At 34.1% G+C, this 13,401-nt stretch overlaps 1 protein-coding gene across 4 annotated transcripts in view; it reads right to left on the bottom strand.

The window, feature by feature from the left end:
• Positions 1–5,654: 5,654 nt before the first annotated feature.
• MTX2 (metaxin 2) overlaps positions 5,655–13,401 on the bottom strand; it is a 63,610-nt gene continuing 55,863 nt past the window's right edge. For all 4 annotated transcript variants that reach the window (XM_004267352.3, XM_033423629.2, XM_033423628.2 and 1 more), the window contains one exon: positions 5,655–6,119. In XM_004267352.3, coding sequence (XP_004267400.1) covers positions 5,945–6,119 — 175 coding nt within the window. In that variant the 3' untranslated portion in view covers positions 5,655–5,944. The remainder of the gene's footprint in view (positions 6,120–13,401) is intronic.

The raw sequence follows: 13,401 nt of genomic DNA, 5'->3' as shown, positions 1-13,401 counted from the left end.
AAAGCCTATCAAAACCCTGGAGGCCACAAACGAAAAGAGGAACTCACATTTACTCACAGGGTCTTCTCGAAGGAACTCACAGGAAGTTCACCAAAAAAAAAAAAAAAAAACCCCAAACGGGAGACATGGTGGGAATCTGAGAAAGTGTCCCGTGTGGTTCCCTGGAGAGGAGAATAGCAGCAATTACAGGAAAGGCACAAAACCCCCACCTAGATCCTTCTTCCCTATTTCTCACATGAAACAAATATATCAACAAATCAGTTGTATATCCACATGCAAAAAACCTCCAGAAAACACTTAAGACTCTTACCTCACCTCATTAAAATTAACTCAATATGGATCATAGACTTAAATGATATAAGAGCTAAAACAATATAACTTCTAAAAGAAAACATGGAAGAAAATCTTTAGGACTTTGGATTAGGCAAAGATTTCTTAGATATAATAACAAACGCATAATCCAGAAAGACTTGATAAACCGACTTCATCAAAATTAAAAATTTCTGCTCTCCCAAAGACACCATTGAGAAAACGAAAAGACAAGCCACAGACTGGGAGTAAAGCAGTATATACTATTTGAACACAGGCTCTGATTAAAGATATATATTGTAAACCATGGGTAATCACTACAAAAAAAAAATTAAGGTATAAATAATAAGCCAATAGTGGGGATAAAATGGCCTCATTTTAAAAAATACCTCAATCAATCCAAAAGAAAGAAGAAATCATTAAAAGAAACATAGAATAAAAGCAAATAGAAAATATCTGGCATGACGATATATTTTAACCCATTTTCATCAATAATTACATTAAATGTTAACACCTTAAACAATTAAAAGAGAAATTGTCAGGTAATCCAAGATCCAATTCTAAGCTGTTTATAAAAAAAAATTTTTTTAAGTATGTAAGAAGGCTAAAAGAAAAATGATAAGATATATATAGACCTTGCAAACTTTAAAGAAAAACTGAGTAGCTATATCAAATAACTAAATTAACTGAAATAACTAAATTAATATCAGACAAATAACTTCAGAGCAAGAAATATTACCAGGAATAAAGAAGGACAGTAAATATCAATGAAGGGATCAATTTTTCAAGAAGAAATAATAATCCCAAATATATATATACCTAACAAAAGATCTTCAAAATGCATGAAGCAAACTGATAGAAATAAAAGGAGGGGGAAAAAAGCCATAATTCAACACTCCTCTCTCAGCAATGTAGAACAAGTAGGCAGAAAATTAATAAGGATATAAAAGACCTGAGCAACACTACCAATTAGATGAGCTTAACACATATAGAATTCTCCATACTATAACAGAAAAATGCACACTCTTTTCAATTACACATGGAACATTCATCAAGATAAACCATACACTGGACCATAATGCAAATATTAACAAATTTAAACGAACTGAAATATAAAATATGTTCTAGAAATACAACAGAATTAAACTAGAAATCAATAATAGATACCTGGGAAATCCTCAAGTATTTTCAAATTAAAGAATACACTTACAAATAGCCCATGGGTCAAAGAAGAAATCACAAGGGAATTAGAAAATATTTTGAACCAAATGAAAATAAAACCATGGCATTTCAAAATTCCTTCCAAGCAGTGCTTTGAGGGAAATTTTTAGCATTGATGCTTACATTAGAAAGGAAGGCTTTGAATCAGTCTATGCTTCTATATTTAAAAACTATAAAATGTAGAGCAAGTTAAACTCAAAGCAAGAAGGAAGGAAATAATAATAAGGGTAGACAAGAAAATGAGAATAACAAAACTACAGAGAAAAATCAATGAAACCACAAGCTGGATTGGGGAGGGGGCTGATCAATAAAAATTGATAAACCTAGCACAGACTGACCAAGAAAAAGAGAAGATAAAAATTACAAATATGAAGAATAAAAGAAAGGACATCACTACAGGTACCACAGAAAGGATAAAAATGGAATACCAAGAACAACTCTATGCCCATAAATTCAACAACTTAGAGAAAATAAATTCTTTGAAAGGCACATGCCAAAGCTCACTCAAGAAGAAACAGATGATCTGAGTAGTCCTAAATTTATTAAGTAAATAAAAATGTTAAGCTTAAAATCTTCCAACAAAGAAACCTTCAGGCCTAGTTAGCTGCACTGGTAAATTCTACCAAACATTCAAGGAAAAAGTAGTACCGAAATCTAAACTCCAAAGTATAGAAGAGGAAGGAATACTTCCTAACTCATTTAATGAGACCAGCAATAACCTGATACCAAACCCAGAAAAAAGCATTACAAGACAGCCAGAGACCAACATGCCACATGAATATGGAAACAAAACTCGTTAACAAAATACTAGGAAATCAAATCCAACAATATATAAAAAGAGTAATACATCTTGACCATATGGGGTTTATCCCAGGAAACTAATGTTGATTCAACATTTGAAAATCAATTACATAACTCACCATTTCTATAGTCTAAAGGAAAAAATATATATAATCACCTCAACAGATATGGAAAAAGCTTCTGATAAAATACACCATTCATTCATGATTGAAACACACACACACACAAACTCTGAGCAAACTAGAAACAGAAATTTTCTCAACCTGATAAAGGGCAGCTAACTACAAAAACCTACAATTATACTTAATGGTGAAAGACTGAATACTTTCCTCCTAAGATCATAAATAAGGCAAAGACGTCCATTCTCACTACTCCTGTTCAACACTGTACTGGAAGTCCTACTGCAATATGGCAAAACAAGCAAAAGGCATACCGATTATAAAGTATTAAATAAAATTATTTCTATTCACAGAAAACAAGACTAAGTAGAAATACTCAGACTGGGAATTCCCTGGCGGTCAGTGGTTAGGACTCTGTGCTTTCACTGCTGAGGGCCCAGGTTCAATCTCTGGTCAGGGAACTAAGATCTCACAAGCCAGCATGGCCAAAAAAACGGAGAAATACCCAGAGATTCTACTACAGTCTTATGACAAATTTCAATTACCATAATTTGATAAAAATGTAAAAAAAAATGAAAAATAGAAATCCGATCCCAATTCTTAGGAACTTAAAAATAGATTAGGAAAATATTTCTATCGATCTAGATATAATCAAACTTTTCAATATTTCCTTTTGACTCAATGAAATTTACAAATTATCTCATAAGAAGCAACTGGTTGTAATACTTTAAAACAAGAAAGTAAAATAAGTGCAAAAATTTGTATCTTAAATTTTACTTTAGAATGTAGTATCTTGAAATATCTCAATGTACAACTGCTTTTTACCCATTCTCACTAAACGACAATCATAAACAACAGTAAGAAAACTACTTGTTATCTATTCATCAAAAAAGTATCAAAATATATTAGTCTCTTAGATTGACATATTTTATAATTTCTCCTTTTCCTGGATTTAGGGTTCCAAATGAATTAATACAATATCTACTCATCCAACATTCAAATCAATTAAAAAAGTAACAAGTTGGGCTTCTAAAGGGTTTGATAGAAGATACAGTTGGCCCTCCATATCTGCAATTTCCACATCAGCAGATTCAACCAACTGCGTACCTAAAATATTAAAAAAAAAAAAAAACCAGGAAGTTCCAAAAAAGCAAAACTTGAATTTGCCTCGCACCAGCAACTATTTACATTGTGTTTACAACAATTTACATGGCATTTACAAGTCATCTAGAGATGATTTAAAGTATATGGGAGAATGTGTGTAGGTTATTGCAAATACTGTACCATTTTATATGAGGGACTTAAGCATCCAAAGATCTTGATATTTGTGGGAGGTCCTGGATGACTGTAGTTATTTTAAACCCAACAATGTACATCATTCAGAAGTCATCAAATGACAGGGTAGACTATACCCATCTTGATTTAAAGTTTCTCACTACTTATGACTTAAATTTTAATTTAAATAAGGAATCATGCTACTTACTTTAAAATTCAGTACACACCTAAGTGTTTTGGCAGCAAAACCTTTAACTCTTTGGTCAGCAAACTAGCTTTTCAGTGGTAATTTTTAGCTACTGTGACTTGGTTTGATGGACCCAAATTTAAAAGATAAAAGCAGGTATTAAATAACCATAACTGAATGTCAAGTTTTCTACTTTTTAAGACATTCTGTTTTGAGGGTGATTCACTCAACACTAGAGAAAAACAAGACCTCTATCAAAGTGATCCATAGTCAGTAAGTCTTAAATAAGAGTAAATATCTCAACTTGGAATAAACAACCATTGTCTGCCAAAGTTTCTCATATTAAGATAATACAGCCAGCCAGTTGTAATGATTAAGATTAAAATATCAGAGCCCATGTTGTTGTAATATCTTTATATCCAAAAAGCTCGAAGAAAAAAGTCTAGATTTTATATACTGAGTACAGAAGGTACTTGTTCTATGAAATGAACGTTATGGCATTATTATTTTTTTTTTTCTTTTGCGGTACGCGGGCCTCTCACTGTCGTGACCTCTCCCATTGCGGAGCACAGGCTCCAGACGCGCAGGCTCAGCGGCCATGGCTCACGGGCCCAGCCACTCCGCAGCATGTGGGATCTTCCCGGACCGGGACACGAACCCGCGTCCCCTGCACCGGCAGGTGGACTCTCAACCACTGTGCCACCAGGGAAGCCCTATGGCATTATTAAAAGAGCATCATTCAGTATAAAACAAGCATACAAAAATACATACCAAAAAAAACTGTCATAAAAATTGTACAAAAGCACAGATAACTTGGAAATTTTTATTTTAATAATAAAACAAATTACAAAATTAGTTCAGGAAAATAATAAATAGCACCATAGTCAAAAGGGAGCACCCAAAGTTTATGTGGGACTTGGGCTAAGGAGAACCTAATACATCCCTTATAAGGTATAAATCTATAATCTTAAAAAAAAAAATGTAGTTTTCTTTAAAAGCCAAACAGATGCCAGACGCCTAGGTTTGAATTCCAACTCTACCACTTACTAACTCTATGACCTTGGGCAAGGTATTACCCATTTTGTGTCTCCATTTCCTCTTCTGTGAACTGGGAATAATAACCTTCATAGTTTTTGTAAGGATTAAATGAGTTAAAATGTCTGGTACATAAAAAGGAATATAGAAGTACTACTATTCTAGACATTTTCAAGAAATTATTTGTACATCTGACTCTTTTATAGCATCTCTGGCTTTACATAAAATATTAGAAAAACTGAAAGAAATACAGCATATTATCTTTTATGCTTACGTATAAATTGATACTTCTGTGAAATCTATCCTCCCTTTCCCACAAAAGGAATAAAACAGCATTATTAAAATATTATTTTCTCCAAAAAGAAGTTTCAAAAAAATAAGGTCCTTGAAACTTATCCCTTTATCAAATGTAAATAATAGCTGCTCTGATAAAATGTTTTTAAGTTCAATAAAGTTTAGATAAGAAAAATGCTCTTAAATGGTAATCTGTTCCAGGATTTAATCACTTTGTAATCATGTGCATTTTCTAAGTGCTCACCGTTAAGAACATTCTTCCCGTGACCAGGTTTACCATGCATTACATCTACAAAGTAATCTTGGGAGTATGGAATACAAATTATTGCCTTAGAAAAGACACTGTTTATTCCATGTATAAAGCTCAGAGAGTAGCTTTCAGAAAGATGGAAAGAAAGTAAATACACCGGCCACACAGTTGTTTGAGCTTTATTTTTATATGCATACATGTGTCAAAGAAACCAAAAATTTCAAGATATAGAGTACAACATATCAAATGAAATCATTCAAAATTATTTTAATGTATACACAAATAGCAGTATAAGGTACACGTATACGATACATTACGTAATTTGTTTTGAGGTTGTGAAAAGCAGTATTTTTGGTTGTAAAATTCTGATACTATTATCTATTACATCATTCAAGTAACATATATTTCAAAAGTCAAACTTTTTAAAAATAATAACTAAATTAACACATAACTCTAAGACAATCTGATGGATGAGCTGACTTTACCAAAATAGTGTTGTTCGATTCTTCTACAGAAAGCAAGGAGGTTGCTATAGTTTTTCACCTTCTCAGAAAGTTCATCATTGGTCAACTGTGTGGTAAGAATGGTGTACAGATGGCCAAATACCAGTGCATCTAGTTCAGTAGGCCTAAGACAAAAGCAGAAATGAGAGTAACATGAACAGCGTTTAACTTGTATGGTAGACTATATACTATTTTTTTAAACACTTTATTCATCTATTTAAAAGAAAAGAAGTCATGTAAGCAATAAATCCTACCCCAACTTGATAGAATTTATTCTATTTTATTGGAGTTTCTGTTATAAGATATGAAAGAAAAAAAGATCTTTTAAACTACGATTTGCTAGTTGTGTGACTTGCTTTTTTAAATAGCATCATTTAAATGTGTTAAAATAATATTGGTGTAAAAGAAAAAAGAATGTCACACAAATGGAATTATATAGTGTGTAACCTTAAAATAATAATAATATTGGTGTAAATGATCATATTCATTTTATTCATTAATTTATTCACTAAATATATACAACAGGTCTCCAGTGTGCCAGGAACTATGCCAGATGCTAAATATATAAAAGCAAGAAAGATATTCTAAGACATGGACACAAAACATAAATTACCACAACACAATTTAGTAAGTGCTTTTGTAGATGCATAACCAAAATGCTGTCAAAGCAGAGAATTTCACTGTGGTGCTAGGAAAACAGAATGATACCTGATTACCTGATCATCATATTACAACATGATTTAATTTTAATTTTACCATTTTAAAAGTAAACTTAGATTTCTGAAGGAGATGTAAGAATGGCTTCAACAAAATTTTTTCTATGTTTTCTTTCCCTTTAATTATATATTACTAACAAAAAGATGAAATTTATCTACCTTGCTACTAACGGTCTATAAATGGGACATCACCAATCTATATTACATTAAAATAATTACAGTAGACCCTTGAACAACACTGGTTTGAGGGCTTCCCTGGTGGCGCAGCGGTTAAGAATCCACCTGCCAATGCAGGGGACAAGGGTTCGAGCCCTTGTCTGGGAGGATCTCACATGCCGCGGAGCAACTAAGCCCGTGCGCCACAACTAAGCCCATGTACCACACCTCTCTGAGCCTGTGCTCTAGAGCCCTGAGCCACAACTACTGAGCCCGTGCTCCGCAGCAAGAGAAGCCACTGCAATGAGAAGCCCGTGCACTGCAACAAAGAGTAGCCCCCACTCGCTGCAACTAGAGAAAGCCCGTGCGTAGCGACAAAGACCCAACGCAGCCAATAATTAATTAATTAATTAATTTTAAAAAAATACTGGTTTGAACTGTGAAGGTCCACTTACACGCAGGTTTTTTTTCAATAAATACGTACTACAATACTACACAATCCAGGGTTGACTGAATCTGCAGATGTAGAACCACAGATGCAGAGGTCTGACTGTAAAGTTATACATGGATTTTCAGCTGCAGCAAAGGGTCAGCACCCTGAGCCCCCTCATTGTACTGTACTAGTACAATATTACTAAAAGGAGAAAATATCATCATTATTATGAACTAATTATTGCTGTCAGCCCTACAGTGAAAAAGTTACTGAGAAAACATATTAGTCGACCTAAACTGTAAAAATATGTTGCAGTAATCTGGTTTGGCAAAACAGATTTGGGGGTCCGTCAAATCCTAATTCTGTCACTTACTAGCTATGTGGCCTTGATCGCCACTGATGAATGACTTCTTTTAATAGTTGCATGGCTTTGTATCTCTTCATGCCACTAATTCCTAAAATATTTATCTCCAATCTGAATCTCTCCCCTGAAGTCCAGAATCATACATTCAAAGGCCTATATAACAATTCCACTTGAATGCTGAATAAGCATCTCAAACCTGCTTGTCCCCTCATCTTCCCAAAATAAAAGTCACCACTACCCACCACCTGTTCAAGCCAAAAATCTGAGTTACTCTTCAGTCCTCTCTTTCTCTTACCCTCCCATATCCATTAGCAAGCCTGGTGAGACACAACCACCAAAATATGTCCTGAATGCCACCACTTATCTATATCTCCTCCAAGCATAAAACATTGGAATGAATTTCCACTCCACTTACACTAACATGCCAAACTCCTTATCCAAAACATACAAATCTTAGAAGATCTGGCTCCTGTTTACCTCTTCAGCCTCATCTCCTACCATTCTCTACACACAACCATAAATGGTTTTGCTTCTTCCATTTGAACATAAACTCTAGCCAATCTTAGGGCCTTGACCCAACTATTCCTGCTGCCTGGAACACCCTGCCCTTGACTTCATACTGCTGGCTCCTCCTTGTTTTTCAGAATACAACTTAAATATCACATCTTAGTTTGAGTGGTCAGCGTCCCCTGACCACTCAAACTAAAGTGGACATATAGCCGCTTATTGTGATGTGATTCTATTTTAATTCTCTATATGGCACTTAAAACTATCTAATATTTGTTTTTAATTAACTGTCTATCTCTTTCTACCAGGACATAGTCTACTTGTTTCCTGCTGTGTCCCCAACACCTGCAACAATGCCTGGCCCAAAGTAGGTTCTCAATAAATATTTGTTTAATGAATCGATAAAAAGGTGAAGTACTTCTCATACCATACTATAACTGTTTACTTAATGTTTCCCCCATTATACTCTAAGTTCTCTAAAGATAACACTGCATATATCTTTATAACCCCAGTTCTTAGCAAAGTATCTAAGGAACTGAATGGTTATTTGCTGAATGAATACACGAAAGAGAAAGAAAGCATCCTGCCTAAGTTGTATAGGATATTTAATTTTTCAATAGTAGTTATTCACATTCTTCCAAAGCCTTCCCTCTTTTGACACATTCATGAAGTATTAATCAAAGTCAAATGTGCAATTTATGGCCATGTTTAAGAGGGTAGTCAATAGGATAGTTTTAAAAACTCACAAGTGTCCTGGGACTTAATAGCACCATGATCCTAGCATTACAGATGAAGAATCAATAACAAATGGATACCTGAGAAAAACCAAGGATGTAGAAGGTGGATAAATATTGAGCTGAGGCACTTTGTGAGAAGTAATATAAACACCAACTCTTCCAGATCCCTAAACATATTTCTTAAAACGTGTATCTTACCAATTTAGGATTTATTTTCCTAATCCTTATTTAGGATTAACTACCCTCTGCTTCTTGTACAAGAGCCTAAGAAAAGGTGAATATATTCTCTGATGCAACTTCCAGTAGGGTAGATGGGCATCTTTTATCAATAAGGGAAGGCTCTGAATGAGCTCAGGAATGAAGGTATGTTCAAACCAGAGTAGTCTAGAAGTACCCCTGAAGTGGTCAAAATATTATTTGCTTCAAATATACATCCACATAACTCAAAAGGTGCTGAATTATGTAGGGTAATGAGCATACAAAAACTGATCTGATGTTACCTAAAGATAGTAACTTCGTGACAAATTACTTTTAGAACATCTAACAGGAAGTAGAATACACCATACTAAATCAAACAAAACACACACATAACTTAATGCATATTTTTTGTAATCCTTACAAATTTCAGCAACTACTTATATTAGTTGACTCTGACATATATGTTATCAATTCCCACAATTCTTTCTTTTTAAAAAGTACACTGTGGGCTTCCCTGGTGGCACAGTGGTTAAGAATCCGCCTGCCAATGCAGGGGACACGGGTTCGAGCCCTGGTCCGGGAGGATCCCACATGCCGCAAAGCAACTAAGCCCATGAGCCAGAACTACTGAGCCTGCGCTCTAGAGCCCATGAGGCACAACTACTGAGCCCGCGTGCCACAACTACTGAAGCCCACGCGCCTAGAGCCCGTGCTCCACAACGAGAAACCACTGCAATGAGAAGCCCACACACCGCAACAAAGAGTAGCCCCCTGATCGCCCCAACTAGAGAAAGCCTGTGCGCAGCAACAAAGACCCATCACAGCCAAAAATATATTTTAAAAAAAAAAAAAAAGTACACTGTGGTAATGGGGACACAACTGTATACCACTGCTAAAACTCACAGAACTATACACATAAAAGCGTCAATTTTACTTTTTGTAAATTATGCCACGATAAACCTGACTTTTAAAAAAAGCAATAAGCTCAGAAAAATATTTGCAACTCCTATGAGAGACAAGGACAAAAAATTACACTTTAGCCAATACTTCCACTGAATTGTTTAATCAAGCCAAGATTTCATGTACCTCCAGTTTTAATTACCTTTTCTATACAATATGGAGAGAAAACATAACATTTCCACCCTTCTGCTTACTAAGTAGTTTGTAGATTGTAATTTGGATATAGATAGCAACTCTCCTCCTAAGACCTTCAACAACTTTCACATTGTTGCCTTCTCATCTTGCATTATCATTCTTTCCACATTTCTGTTGGTTACCTACTATTCTTTTTTTTCCCAGTTTTATTGGCAAATAATTAACATACATCACTGTATAAGTTTAAGGTGTACAACATGATGGTTTGATTTACATAAATATATTGTAAAATCGCTGCCACAACAGGTTCAGCTAACATCCACCGATTATCTACTATTCTTTCATTTGAATATCAAAATAAAAACAGTACCATAAAATGCGAATGTTTTCCTAACCTTTCCCACTAAAAATTTTTTTGTACTTATCTTTTTCTTCAATTATTATGGTTCCATATTTCTTTCTCTCTTTCTGATACGTTTCACAGTCTAGTTTCAAAAACATTAATTTTGTCTGAATGTTCCCCAATTTTTCTTTCCCATTATACTATTAACTTGTCATTTCTTCATACTAACAGAAATAATCTACATATCCTTTCTTTATGTATCAATCACTGATCTTTAGGACTATCATTCAAATTTGTAAATCAAGCCCCTTGCCATCAACTTTGCTATATTTTGCTTTTGGATATTTTTGAGCAATTTCCCCTTAATTTTCTTAACTAGTGATTTCTCAGTTGAATAAACTTCAATGAAATCCCATTACCCCCTGAAATTTTTCTTAAGGTTCCCAAGTATAATTTTTGCATCATTTCTTCAAAATACCTTCCTATCAGTATATGAAGGTATATTTTCAAATTTTACCATTTACTTAATGGTTAATAGCAGTACTTTTTCTTTTTCAAACCTAACTCCTTTTCCAATTTCTCATTCAATTTAATCTAGTCTTAACCAACATTTACTGAGCTTCCTCTAATAGGTTTTGTTTGGAAAACAAAAACCCTCAAGGAGCTCATAAATGCTTTGGAGTAGTATTAACTCTTTCTATTCTGATTACATTTAGAAAAATTATTTTTTTCTTCTTCTTCCCCTTTATTAAAAAGGTAACATGAAAATATCACTTCAAGAACAGTTCTGGTTTTTTATTCCAAATGCACTCACCAGGTGAAAGGGAATAAATTACCCAGTCTTTGTGTAGGTGTGTTAACAGATATCACATCAGCAAGATCACAGATTCAACAGATAACACAGATTTTGTTTGAGCTGCATTTTAGAAATATGATTTAAATATTTAAAAGCTACCAACTATATATTATGAAAGATAAAAAGGACAATTGTTAGTATCTACTTTGTATTATTTCTAATGTTTTTCAAATTCGCTTTCCTTTTTCCTTTCCACCATTTAGCTTCTTTGTCCTCTTTTCCCAATTACTATTCTTGCTGCAAGATCTCCCTCAACTATCTTTCCCTTTCTCACATCAAGTAAAGCTACTGAGTTTCTTTCATGAGGCCTCTCAACATGTCTAGTAGGTAAGCTAGAAAAAAAACTGATTCTAATTTTAGAGGGTAAGGAGAGGATACACAGGGAAATAAATTTTAATATTAAACAATTAAAACTAAAAATTAAAACTAAAAATTAAAACTATTCTATACTTCAATCATAAAAATGTTTATCTAAGTCTCATATAAGGTAAAATTATTTCAAAAACCTACATCTTAATACCAGTTAAACAGTTTCTCAATTGTTTTTGTACCTATTCTAAATTTTGAATTTTTCATTACAAGTTTAAAAATAATTATACCCGAGCTGATCTCCCTGGGCTATGCAGCTGCTTCCTACTAGCTATCTATTTTACATTTGGTAGTGTAAAATAGCTCGGTGCTTTGTGACCACCTAGAGGGGTGGGATAGGGAAGATGCGAGGGAGATGCAATAGCGAGGAGATATGGGGATATATGTATAGCTGATTCACTTTGTTATAAAGCAGAAACTAACACACCATTGTAAAGCAATTATACTCCAATAAGGTTGTTAAAAATAATAATAATTATACCCTTATGAAGAAAAATATTTTTTGATATTTCCACTGAATCACATGCCAAATGATACCTGGTTACTAACTCTTTGACACTGAGTTTCAATGAGGAGAAAAATAAGTTAGATCTATTATCCTGGCTTCCCATGGAGACAGGGTGCATAACAAAACTATCTCCTAAAACAGAGTGATGCACTTCAAACAATAAAATGCACCCCTTCTGAGCTTTTCAGCTCCTAAGAATTCCTATATCAGAAAGAAAGGGGACTACATAATACTAACATTTTGATACCTTTCTTTTGTATTAGAGACGAAACAACTAGAATCAGCATAGCAAACATCACTAGAAATAAGAACATAGCTGTAGAAACTTTACCTACCAGGATTTCATGGTTTGAACTCTATGACCTTTCTGCTTCAAAGATCAACAGAGCCCAATTTTATTTTAATATCAGTTGTATAGCACATACATTAATATAACTTTAATATTTCCAAGCTATCACCATAGCCATTTTTGCTACAAATATTAACATCTCTACCAAAAGATGTTTGATATAGCTATAGATGAATGCCTATGAAGATGTAAATAATAACAAATAAACCTTTTTAAAAATTATCAATCTAGGGCTTCCCTGGTGGCGCAGTGGTTGAGAGTCCACCTGCCGATGCAGGGGACACGGGTTCGTGCCCCGGTCCGGGAAGATCCCACATGCCGCGGAGCGGCTGGGCCCGTGAGCCATGGCCGCTGAGTCTGCGCGTCCAGAGCCTGTGCTCCGCAACGGGAGAGGCCACAGCAGTGAGAGGCCCGTGTACCCCAAAAAATAAAAAATTAAAAAAATTAAAAAAAAATTATCAATCTAAAAGTCAAGAGATTTTTATTAAAAAGCCAAGAAAAGATTAGAATTCTAAGCAAACCAATGAGGTTAAAATGCTAATTTAAACCCATCTTAAACTGGATCACAGGATAGCTGATTCTGATATACTAAAATTGTAACTTTAAAAAAAAAAGGAAAATTCATTCTTTGCCTATGTTAGATATTATTTTCCAAATTACAAAAAAATTCTGTCTTAATAAAACATGAATTACTCAATTTACATATATATACATACATATATTTAATCTATATCCTTCACAATTATTTCTATGCTTTACAAATATTTTCATTAAAT

This window comes from Orcinus orca, chromosome 7, assembly GCF_937001465.1.
Source record: "Orcinus orca chromosome 7, mOrcOrc1.1, whole genome shotgun sequence".
NCBI lineage: Eukaryota > Metazoa > Chordata > Mammalia > Artiodactyla > Delphinidae > Orcinus > Orcinus orca.
Note: the sequence above shows the minus strand (reverse complement) of the source record. Positions and strands in the feature narration are given on the sequence as shown.